At 37.0% G+C, this 12,999-nt stretch overlaps 1 protein-coding gene across 6 annotated transcripts in view; it reads right to left on the reverse strand.

Annotated features, from left to right (window-relative positions):
* KIF13A (kinesin family member 13A) overlaps positions 1–12,999 on the reverse strand; it is a 90,301-nt gene that overhangs the window by 64,373 nt on the left and 12,929 nt on the right. For all 6 annotated transcript variants that reach the window (XM_088130832.1, XM_007427821.4, XM_015888004.3 and 3 more), the window contains exons 3-6: positions 9,893–9,905; positions 4,883–4,943; positions 1,466–1,558; positions 544–724 (exon numbers count right to left, since the gene is read on the reverse strand). In XM_088130832.1, the coding sequence (XP_087986958.1) occupies positions 544–724; positions 1,466–1,558; positions 4,883–4,943; positions 9,893–9,905 (348 nt within the window). The remainder of the gene's footprint in view (positions 1–543; positions 725–1,465; positions 1,559–4,882; positions 4,944–9,892; positions 9,906–12,999) is intronic.

Genomic DNA, 12,999 nt, shown 5'->3' on the forward strand with positions numbered 1-12,999 from the left:
TCCCATTGCTCCGAAAGGATTGGCATCTGTATACTCCTTTTAAGACAGTCTTACAACTAGTAGCCCTAATGACCACTACTCACTAGAGACTCCTGACAGTTCTGCTTGAATAACTATAGCTCTCTGTAATAAACAAGGTCAGGCTTACATTATACATCCCAGCAGCAGAGATGTGACTTCATATTGGTTTGTCCAATTTAAATAAAGAGATGGCAGAGGACTCTTAGAAAGGCAACAAATGGAAATGCTACCAGTTAAGAAAATATTCAGTTTCCACTCTTGTCCATGTACATTTCTGCCATTGAGAACAGTTAAGTTTAAAGATGGAGTGACATAGCATGATATGTAATTGACTCTCAATTCAAAAAGAAGTTCTTATTTGAACCTGCCGCTGCAACTAGTTATAGCCAGTTGTTGTTACTGTTGTTATTATATCCATTTAGGAAACAATGAAAAATACAAACTATAAAGCGAGCCTAAATAATATGTGCCAAAGTTCCCTCAAATACTATATCTAGAATAAAAAGGGTTAGGGTCACTCACCCTTTAGGGTCCAGTAGATCTCTGACCTTTTCATTATAGATTTCCATATAGGACACCTCAACTTTAAAAGTGTGTGAATCATTTTGTTCTAAAGTGATTCTCTGAAATAAAGCACAGCAGAGGCGTGGGATCAGACCCAGCTGCTCTGCATTCCCCATCATTGAGAAGGATTTTCCTGAGCCTAAAAGAGAAATATAGAAACGCATTTTATATTTAAAAATGGACAAGTAAGTTATCAACTGCTCTCTCTTTTGAAAATGATAAGTAACAAATAATATCCAGTATAAATTGCACTATCTTAGGAAAATGTGTATTTGAGTTAAGGAGGTGCTGATAGCATACAACAAGGTATCGTTTCCCAAGAATGTGTTAGCTCTAGAAGGAAGCTTCATAAGCTCAGGAATAAAAAATGGCTGCTTTAAGGTGTTCCCAAAAGATGCTACATGCATGTCCACACATACTCCAAATCACATTTTACCTTTCAAATCCTGATCTCTACATAACCTTGTCAAAGGATTGTCCCTTAGTAGCCAACAGGAAAAATCAGAACCATTGCAAATAATGCCCCCAAGGCCCAGCCCTGACCAATAACTCTGAAAGATACCATGGCTGATTCCAGGAGGACCATCAGGGTTAAAGCAACATGACAATAGGAAAGCAGGTGAGAAATCCAGAAAGCGAACTGGGTCAAGGAGAATTCAGGAGAGGACAGGGACTTTCTGTTTATATATAAAAAGCCATATTAAGGCAGAATGATGGGGGTAGGAGAGGAATAAATTACTGGACCTAAGGAGAAGTCAAGTCCTGATCTTAAGGAGCATTTCACACAGTGAAGACAGACACTGGTGTTTTTCCCTGAAGAATATGACAACCCCTGTAAAATATATCATTTCCATTTGTAACGTGTAAATACAACTCTTACCTGTTTGTCCATATGCAAAAATGCAAGCATTATATCCCTGAAAGGCTTTCTCAAGAATTCCTTCTCCAAGGCACTTAAACACAACTTGTTGATCTACAAAAAAATTAGACATAACTGAGATGAAAAAAAAAATGAATACTTTTGAAGAAGGATACAGGTTAAAGGAAAGGTGCTGGTTCATTCACGTATTCCCTCCCCTGATGAGAACTACTATTTATATTCTAGGGTATATACCCAAGATATAAGGATACAAATAACATGATGCAAAAAGATAGAAAGGAAAAATCCAGGGTTTTCTCCTATCTTTCCATATCTACTTTCACTCGTATAAAGCCATTTAAATCTGCATAGGAGTTTTAAAAACAACTCTAATTTCCTTGGCACAATTTTGATAGTTTGGAGTGGCTTCCAACATTTTTGTTTTAACTTTACAGGTAAAATTAGTTTCACTTAAATTTGGTTTAACCTAACAGGCAAATACTACTTTCCAAAGAGTGACTCATTATCTATAATGCACTTTGCCCCCTCTGTATATGGACTCCCAATCAGATCATTCCTGGGGATACCACTGCTGCTTTTCACTGATAGTGAATCTAACTATTGCAACACAGTGTGACACAAAAATTAGAATGGGATTATGTGAGGTTATTTTACTTTTAATAAACAAATAATCAAAATATAAAAGCTTTTCTCTCTAGCTTTTTGTTGTCTATTTTATGTTACGATATTGGTGCTGAAAATGGTTGAAAAACTCAGTTGAAATTAAAAATAGAATCTCAAGAGAAAAACAAGAGAAGTAATAGGGTCAAAACTGATCATAAATAATGGACAGAATATTTGGTTATATTTGTATTAAGATATATATTTACTTGTAATAAGATTTTGTCTTATTAAATTCTTACCATTGTTTTAAATTACTGATTAAAAATCAAAAAGAAGCGTGAAAGGAGTGGATCTCTGTGCCATTTTCAATTTTTCCTTTTCTCTAAATTTATTTATGCATAAAGTCTATATATCTGCTTTGCATGTTGTAGTTTAGGTTCTGCTAAGCCATAGTTTAGCTTGCTTTTAGTTTTTACTGATGTGTACATGTCAGACAATAAACCATAGTTTCTTGCTGGCCTACTGGCTAAAATTGAAAAGCTCTCATAAAGAAGCATAGAGCCCATTATCACTGCTTAATAAAGAAGAAGGCTCAAGATGGCAGAGGGAAATTTGGCAGAAAGCTTGGGCTGCCCTAGAGTCATGAAAGAAGGAAATACAGATAGGCTGCAATTAGCATGAGTTCAAATAATGCAATATGCAATTTAATAAGAAATGTAAATTGATACCAGGTCATGTTTAATGGAACCCAACATTTAGTTAATGCGAGATTAGTGCATGAGCAGTCGCAGACGGGGTTTTAGATGGCTAATCTTCATGTGTGGAAAATGGAGAAAAGGAAGATTCCCTCAGAGGAAAACAGCACAAGTTTAAAAAAGAAGAAGCTTGTTATTACATTAGAGCAAAAATCTGATGTAACTGAATGACACAAACGTGGTTATAGCAATGCTAAAATAGGAGGAGATGTTGGAATGCCTGAATCTACAGTAGAATTTTGTTTTTATTTTGCTATCTGTAACTACTCTGTGACTTTGTTAACCATAAATTTAAATTATTACTATATTCTTTTTATCCTTTACTGCAATATTTCATTAATATACATATAAACATGTATGTTTAACATTTTTCATTGCCTATTTCCATTGAGCTGGAATCAATTACCATATTTTCCACAGAAATATCACTTCGAATAGGGCAAATTCCAGTAACACGACCATTCCATGGGATTCATTAACTACACTAATCAAGATCTACCTGTAGTGAGAATGGTGCTGCGGACTGCAAAAAGCAGTAAGTGATTGGGATGAGTGGCCCCCAGAGTCAGTGTGGGCAAGAAAGCAAAAGATAATTCAGGGTACAAAGCTGAACAGCATCTTAATTGCATAGTAAATCCCACTTCCATTTCACATTCAGTGGGAAAATTTGTCCTTTAGTCCAGGATCAACAAACTTTTTTTGTAAGGAGACAGATCCCACCTGTAATGGTATGTGGGAAAGACCTTGGGAGATGGGGCAAAGAGATGCTGTCTAGGGAACAGTCAGATAAGAGGGAGCATAGTCTGCATGTGCATAGTGGGAGGAGCAAGAGGTTCAGAAGGGATCCTCCCTACGTTCTCGGGCTGTAAAGGTGAAGGTGGGAGAATTGTACTTTCAGACTTGCAAGATTCTATTAATGGAGCTTTACAATAAAGTAGAATTAGTTTATCTGGTTGTGTTTTATTTATTTTTATATTTATTTATATATCAAATTTGCCACAACCCATCTCATTGAATGACTTTGGGTGGTTTACAAAACAGTTAAAATCAATTAAAATTACAAAATTACAATCTATTATTAATAAATAGAAAATAAATAGATCCAAGAATAATTGGCAGTCACTCAGGGAGCGTCATCATCAAGGCGCTAGCCACCCCTAGGATTGGGTAAGATTGTTATCACCCAGCACAAGTTGGCAGAATCAGGTCTTTAATCCTTTCCGGAAGGACAGGAGTGTAGGGGCCTGCCACACTTCTGGGGGGAGAATGTTCCAAAGGGCGGGGGCAACGGCAGAGAAGGCTCTCCTCCTGGGCCCCACCAGCCAGTATTCTCCCACTGACAGGAACTGCAACATGGCCCCTCTGCCTGACTGTGTGGGACGGGTTGATGTGGTCTATCTGGTAAGGCTGACATCAATATTACAAGTCTTAAAGTACAACTCCCCCGTCTTCACCTTTACCAGGGGGTAAGGTGAAGGAAGGGTGGATCCGCCAGGGGGTGGATGGTGCGGCAGGGCATCAGAGCAGGAAGGCCGGGGTCTGGATGGCGTGGCACAAGCGCAGGGAGGCTTGGAGGTGCATGGTGCAGCAGGGCGTGAGAGCAGGAAGGCTGAGGTGGTGGGCAGGGCACAAGCACAGAAAGCTCAGAAGGACTTACCAGAGTGACTTGTGACCTTCCCTACCAGATTCCCCATTGATATTGCTTGTGGGAAGTCAGCAGGAAAGGACACGAATGGGGTTCACATGACTGCAGGATGCTGCAACCATTGTAAGTGTGAGCTGGTTGCCAAGCACCTGAATTGCGATCACGTGACTACAGCAGCACCGTGACAGCCAGAACTTTGAAGACTGGTTGTAAGTTCCACTTGTTCAGCGCCATCACAACTTCAAATGGTCGCTGAAGGAGTGGTAAGTAAGAGAGGACTACTTATGCAACCAAAATATATTCAGCACAAATACCGTAGAAACTGAGAAAGCAAGAAACCAATGTTTCATTTTAAATAGGGATGGAGAAGAATTTTTTGAATCAGCTAAATATAGTAGTAATGAAAAATCATACCTGCATATTTTGCAGTGTTTGATTCATCCATAGACCAGAAACAGTAATCAAAGGCAAATACCTGCAGATAAACATATATAGAATTTTTTTTTAAGAAAATCACTACTTGTGCTAATATGAACCTCAAAGCATGTTTTAAAAAGTTAATTAACTTTACATATTTGGCAGTTCTTAGTTTCGCTCTGATTATTTCAACTCATTTCTTATCTAAAATAAGACATTAAAAATCTAATAATACTTATTCTTTACTCCTAATGAAGCTTTCATATTAGTCCTATACTCTTCACTAAATAGCTATAGTGAATAGGCCAGTAGTGGAAAGGTCCTGGAGTAGCATTGGACAACCCTGGTTTTAGTCCATCCTCAGCCATGAAAACTCTCCGGGTATCTTCAAGCTGGTCATTTTCTCACAGCCCACCCCATGCCCCACAGGATTCTTGTACAAGGTTAGAAAAGGGGAGGTGTGCCTTCCCCCTTGCTTCTTGCAAAGCAGCCTGATATCCTCTGGATGTTTTATATGACAATGCCCATCCGGCTTGGTCCATAATGAGGGATGGTTAGAGTTGGAAGTCAAGATACCTGGATTCTGGTTAGCAACTAACTGAAGAAAAATGCTCTTACAGTGCCAAGTTAATGTATAGTTAAGTATAAAAAGATTTGGCAATATGGAGGTTGACAGGAACATAACTGAATATAGGTCTCTTTCAAACTGTTCATCAGTTAGGTTTCTTGTAACACTAACGGTTAATTGTTCTTTAAAAAGTCCCATATACTTTTAGTTCGTCTGTGCCATTTTTTTAGCCACAATTAAATTTGAAAAAAATAGTATATGTTACTATTATTACTGTTGTAGTTTCATCAGATCCTGAGAACACATTAGAAGTCCCAAAATCAAAGGCAGGCTTCAAATTAATGTCACCCCATTAATCTGCATCTATCTCACTTCAATTGTAACTATACAGTTCCACAATTAACACTAATGCAAAGCTGAGAGGAGGAGTAATAACTTACTGCACACAAAGAAAATATTCTGTTCTTACTCATATACAGTAACTACCCTTTCATTTAAAAGCTCTTCATCAATTTACAGTAGGAGACACTCAAGATAGTAAAATGATCTGAATTTTTGTGGAATCTTTCCCATTGCAATTTTGAGAACCTAGTAAATCAATATCCAATGCATTAATTTATTTACAGTATTACAGCAGGAAGCAGCCCCTTTGGGATAATCTTGAAAATGCTAAGCAAGACTGGATCTTGCTATCAACTGGATGGGACATAACCCAAACATCCCAGGGTTGTAAACTGGAAAACATCCCAGAAAAAAGAGCAAACCTTTTTTTTTGGGGGGGGGGGAATACCTTTGAGTCAGTGTTGATTCCTGGTGACTGCCTGGATTAGGCCCTTTAGTTTTCTTGGCAAGATTTCAGAAGTGGTTTGCCATTGCCTGCTTCCTAGGGCTGAGAGAGAGTGACTGGCCCAAGATCACCCAGCTGGCTTTGTGCCTAATGAATTAGAATTCAGTCTAGAATTCAGTTTCCCAGTTTCTAGCCTGATGTCTTAACTATACCACCAAACTGGCTCTCTTAAGAGCAAACTACTTCCATATATCCATATCCAAGAAAGGTATGGGGATACAATCATTAGGAGCAACTAAGGAATTTACAAATTGTTACATGCTATTTACATAACACATTAGTTATAATTTCATCTTCAAGAATGCATTAAACATTCAATTATTCATCTCCAGATATCAGAATTTTGGTAATTGTGCATATTATTTTACCAGCGTATTTCTGTCTCACACGCACATTTCTTGTTTTGCTCACATTCTTTAAGTGCAGTTTAAGTAGCAGTCAAAAATTGCTGGAAAATTTTGGCCATGGCAAATTCAAATATTGATGATCCCAGAAATATCCTTCAAGGACAAAATCTAACTATTTGGCACTCAGGCCAAACATTTCTCAAACATGAGGGAGAAGCTCTGACACAGATTTCCTGAATTTTAAAAACTCACACCCCTTAAAGAACCCATACATAGGAAAAACTTATGCTTGTTTTGTTTTGGGTTTTACCAAATTTAATTTATATAAATTTTTATAGAAAATAAAATGAATATGTTATCCCTGGAATCACTGTCAGCCCTACTAGAGGTTAGTGTGAATACAGTTGTACATGAAAGTTTAGGCACCCGACCCCTAATCAAACTGTATGTTTCAATAAATTCCTAAGTGAACAGAACATGACATAAACTCTACATGATACTAAGTTAAAAAGAACATCTTTCTGCAACTTTGAATGCGTATGTACTTTTATGTGCAGTTGTTTGCAGATTCAAAGAAAGAAAACAGTGAATATGACAGGCAAAGTTTGGAATCCTTTACATTTGTACTTTCTACCACTCTTTTTGTAGAAATAACTTCCAAACTTTTCCAAAGAATCTTTCTATGCCTGCTTTTGCAATTTTTCCCACTCTTACTTGCAGAAATCTTCTAGCTGAAAAAGATTCTTAGGACTCTTGGTATGTACTGTGTGTTTGAGATCTCTCCACAAATCTCCAATAATATTCATGTCTGGGGACTGTGAAAGGCATTCCAAAACCATTATTAGGGTTTTGCAGAAAGATGTCATGTTAAACTTTGTACTATGTGAGGTTGTCTCAGATTTTGTTCACTTTGGAATTAGCTAAAACATGCAACTTGACTAGAGGTGCCTAAACTCTTCCATACCACTGTATATGTATTTGAAATATTTTTCAGTAGTAGTTTCAGAGGAGGATTGGCATAATCTGAACTGAAATTTAACATCCCTGTTCCTTGGTCTGCTCTTCCAATATAAGTGCCTTTCACTTCTATTTTGTAGATGAAAACTAAATCCAGGTAGCAGGTTATGTATATGGGGATATACAGTAAATGCTTCTTAAAGAATACAATTCAAATGTATGAATGTATACAGTATTTTCCCACTTTTTCAACTCTTAAACAAAAGTGAAAGGAAAACAGGTCAAGGTTATTCATTCAATCATTTAAATATGCACAGAACACCTCTAGAGACTGTTTCATCTGAACTGTATATAAATAATCTAATACATACATTGGACAAAAGGAGATATGGCTGAACATTCACCTCAGACTTTATTGTAATATGTAAAATCATTTGCAAATTTGTTCACTGGCAGTGGCAGACTCCTGCATATACAGTGGGGCAAAAAAGTATTTAGTCAGCCACCAATTGTGCAAGTTCTCCCACTTAAAAAGATGAGAGAGGCCTGTAATTTTCATCATAGGTATACCTCAACTATGAGAGACAAAATGAGAAAAAAAATCCAGAAAATCACATTGTCGGGATTTTTAAAGAATTTATTTGCAAATCATGGTGGAAAATAAGTATTTGGTCACCTACAAACAAGCAAGATGTCTGGCTCTCACAGACCTGTAACTACTTCTTTAAGAGGCTCCTCTGTCCTCCACTCGTTACTTGTAGTAATGGCACCTGTTTGACCTTGTTATCAGTATAAAAGACACCTGTCCACAACCTCAAACAGTCACACTCCAAACTCCACTATGGCCAAGACCAAAGAGCTGTTGAAGGACACCAGAAACAAAATTGTAGACCTGCACCAGGCTGGGAAGACTGAATCTGCAATAGGCAAGCAGCTTGGTGTGAAGAAATCAACTGTGGGAGCAAGAATTAGAAAATGGAAGACATACAAGACCACTGATAATCTCCCTCGATCTGGGGCTCCATGCAAGATCTCACCCCGTGGGGTCAAAATGATCACAAGAACGGTGAGCAAAAATCCCAGAACCACATGGGGGGACCTAGTGAATGACCTGCAGAGAGCTGGGACCAAAGTAACAAAGGCTACCATCAGTAACACACTACACCGCCAGGGACTCAAATCCTGCAGTGCCAGATGTGTCCCCCTGCTTAAGCCAGTACATGTCCGGGCCTGTCTGAAGTTTGTTAGAGAGCATTTAGATGATCCAGAAGAGGATTGGGAGAATGTCATATGGTCAGATGAAACCAAAGTAGAACGTTTTGGTCTCAACTCAACTCGTCGTGTTTGGAGGAGAGAGAATGCTGAGTTGCATCCAAAGAACACCATACCTACTGTGAAGCATGGGGGTGGAAACATCATGCTTTGGGGCTGTTTGTCTGCAAAGGGACCAGGACGACTGTTCCATGTAAAGGAAAGAATGAATGGGGCCATGTATTGTGAGATTTTGAGTGAACACCTCCTTCCATCAGCAAGGACATTGAAGATGAAACGTGGCTGGGTCTTTCAGCATGACAATGATCCCAAACACACCGCCCGGGCAACGAAGGAGTGGCTTCGTAAGAAGCATTTCAAGGTCCTGGAGTGGCCTAGCCAGTCTCCAGATCTCAATCCCATGGAAAACCTTTGGAGGGAGTTGAAAGTCCATGTTGCCCAGCAACAGCCCCAAAACATCACTGCTCTAGAGGAGATCTGCATGGAGGAATGGGCCAAAATACCAGCAACAGTGTGTGAAAACCTTGTGAAGACTTACAGAAAACGTTTGACCTCTGTCATTGCCAACAAAGGATATATAACAAAGTATTGAGATGAACTTTTGATATTGACCAAATACTTATTTTCCACCATGATTTGCAAATAAATTATTTAAAAATCAGACAATGTGATTTTCTGGATTTTTTCCCCCATTTTGTCTCTCATAGTTGAGGTATACCTATGATGAAAATTACAGGCCTCTCTCATCTTTTTAAGTGGGAGAACTTGCACAATTGGTGGCTGACTAAATACTTCTTTGCCCCACTGTATCTTCAAGCCCTTTCTCTGCACCTATCTTAACAAATTAAGGAAAGTAATACAGGAAGTTGCACTAAATCATATTAGACTACAAAAATATTGATCTGAAACAAAGTGGCATTGGTGTTTAAAACCAGGACCTGTATTAAATATCAGTGTAAGCAAATGATCTTGATTTGAAATTACAAAATGAAAGAGAATAGAAAAAAGTTGCTTACCTTTGGTAATTTTCTGTGGTATGGAAATTCAAGTGGAAGAAGATTAAGCATTAAAAAAAAAAATGTGATTAGTGTTTGTAACTGTTAGATCACTTTAATATACTATTTTTCTAGCGTGAAAGATAGTTTAATTCAATATTTACTGATAGTGGAAAAAAATCCTTTTTTCTTCCAAAAAAGAAACACACCAACAAGATTTAGATAAGAATAATTGACTAGCTCCCTAGTAACATTACATGCTCTTTTTGTTTAGTGACAGCAATCTGTTCCTTAAATCGTCATTAATAGAACATGTGACTAAGAGAGAGATGTTGCAAAGATCACTGGTTGCTGTTTCATTTAATAAAGTTCTCTCGTATAGCTATGCCAACATTACTCTCACTCTGGTGTGCGTTACTGTCAGGTACATGAAATTTGGTCATAAATGCACACTTTGGTTGGAAATTATTTTTAAAAAAATTACCATTGTATTTGCAAATGGTCCCTAAATGAGGTAACCGCTAAATGAGGAGTGGCTATATTCAAGGGCAGTTATGTTCTTAAATTTCAATAATTTCCATCAAGAAAAATAAGTTGTAGATAAATTATACAGGATATAATAATATCATCAAAACCATTTAATTTTAATTTTTAGAAGACAAATAGTATGTATGTTTCATACAGTCAATGGTGGTAGAATTTGCATTTTAACAAAATGTAGGAAGAACAATCTAAACCCCCTGAGGAAATTGACTCCCAAAGGACCTGTAAGATATCTTCAGCTATAAATTGAAGCTGAACTGTCCTCTAATACAGATTATACTAATCTCATAATTTTCTTGCATGCTGATGGCTTCAAAGAGTGTATTTATCTTAAACCAATGACACCAATGGTTTAAAGAAAATAAAATGTTTTCTGCAAATGATTATTTAATTAAATCTTTCCCCATTCTAAAATGAGAAGTAGGCAAACTAATTTCTATAACAGTGGGAAAAATATGCTGATTTGCAATTAAGACAGATTCTTCTATTTATTAAAGCATGAAAAAGAAAATCACTAGAATATATGTAGATTGAGAAAATCTCAATGAAATCTGATAAAACATTAATAAGATTTCATTCTCAAAACTACATTGTGGTGATAAAGATAGAACCTCAATTTAAAAAGAAAAACAATTCATTCCAATGTATTCTCTGTACGTTGCTGTAATGGTATGTGGGAATGACCTTGGGAGAAGGGGGAAATGTCTCAGAAGGGACTCTCCTTAGTTTCTTGGGCTGTAAAGGTGATGGGGGAGAAATGTACTTTCAGACTTTCAAGATTCTGTTAATGTAACCTTACAATAAAGTAGAATTAGTTCATCTGGGCATGCTTCCTCTCTGGACTACCTTGCAAGGCTGACTGTCAGTTGCCCAGAGGAGCTTTTTTTGAGCATTTGGGGGCCGTCTGGACTAACAGTAGGTTGCATAGAACACTTAGTACTACAATGAGTTGTTTGATTTTGTCATTACATGTCATGACTTATGCTCTATAATTTTGGAAGTTCAATTTCTGTCCAAGGCACTATCTGATCAGATTTTTAAAATTATAACTATCAGTTTTAAAGGTATGATAATACAGACAAAGTGCTTGATACAGTAATGGCCAACTACCTGTTTGTTTAGCTAAGTCCAGGAGGTTATAAATTATTTCTTAAAAGAAATGAGGTCACAATCAGAAAAAAAAATACTGGAACCCAAATTTCTAAATAATTGGCTAATCAGATCACATTTGGATGAAACATTATTTTCTAAAGTGATTTCAATCAGTCAAAGTTTAGGTTTGGCACAGAAACTAGTTTGGACATACTATGAGATGATATTTGCTAAGAGAGGCACAGGAAGAATGTGATCCTACTGATTTTTCAGGACCTCTTAGCACCTTTCAATACCACTGATCATAGTATCCTTTTGGATGTCTTTGCAGTTATTCCAATCATAAGACAATCTATAGACACCTAAGACAGAAAAATCAAGATACCAGTATATACACATGATATAACTGTATACTCCTTTATGTTCAGTATTATTTCTACTAATGCACTATTTTATCTGGAACCTCTGTTTAAGGTTGGGCCTCAGGTTTTGAACATTAAAATGTCTTCTGCCATATTCTTTATTATGATTGCTTAACATATGGAGAAAATGTTTGATCAATAATTTTTTCCTCATTGTTCTTTTTGAAGAAAGATTAATGACAGAATGAGTTGTAGATGTATACTTTATATGGAGGGATGAATCACATGGAACATAAGAAGGGTTTGTCATGTGGAATTTAATGTGATAGACAGCTTTTTCATGGAAGGAAATAGTGTATTATGAAAAATACTACCAGGATAGGTACTCTACAGTTAAATAATTAGTCTGAGAAACATAGTAAGTTCAACTGAAAATTGACAGAAAACTCTTGGGCAAATTTTCACTGGTAAATAGAGTCTTAAAAAATGCAATTATGTATCAACACATCCTAGAAGCTAATATCCCACAGTCAGTGAAGAAACTGAAGCTGAAAAGATGTTGGATATTTCAGAAGTCAATTATGTGAAAGGTGCGTCCAAATCCGACATAATCCACCAGGAAAAAAATGTAAAGGTTTTGGAATGTTTTGATCATTACTGAAAATCTGTGAGGGAACTCAACATGCAGTGCACCCAAGGAAACATAAGAATATTTCTGCAAAAAAAAGTGGGGAAAAATCCAAAAGAAAGAATAGAAAGACTTTTAGCTGGGTGGAAATATTTGTAAGCTGTTATTTTTGCCAAAGGAGGTGTTACAACATACTGTTTGAAAGTGCGTCCAAACTTCTGCACTTTCATATTCACTATTTTCTTATTTTGAATCTATAAACAACTGTACATAAATAGTAAGTACGCATTCAGATTTGCAGATAGATTTGGAAGTTGCATCAGCTTCTTCTAGTTGGTAGGGTACTTTGGATATATAGGGTTAGCTGAACCAGAGAAAATTCATGTTTCAGAGGAATGAAACCTCTCTGCAGGCTTGCCCAGCAAATAACCTTTTCCAAGGGTGGACTAAAACAATGATATGCACAAACCAGAAGATGATCAAGGCATGACTAATGGATAAAA

The sequence above is a fragment of the Python bivittatus genome, unplaced genomic scaffold, assembly GCF_059951505.1.
Source record: "Python bivittatus isolate LINGU-HERP-01145 unplaced genomic scaffold, Pbiv_v1 ctg000840_np1212, whole genome shotgun sequence".
Classification (NCBI taxonomy): Eukaryota; Metazoa; Chordata; class Lepidosauria; order Squamata; family Pythonidae; genus Python; species Python bivittatus.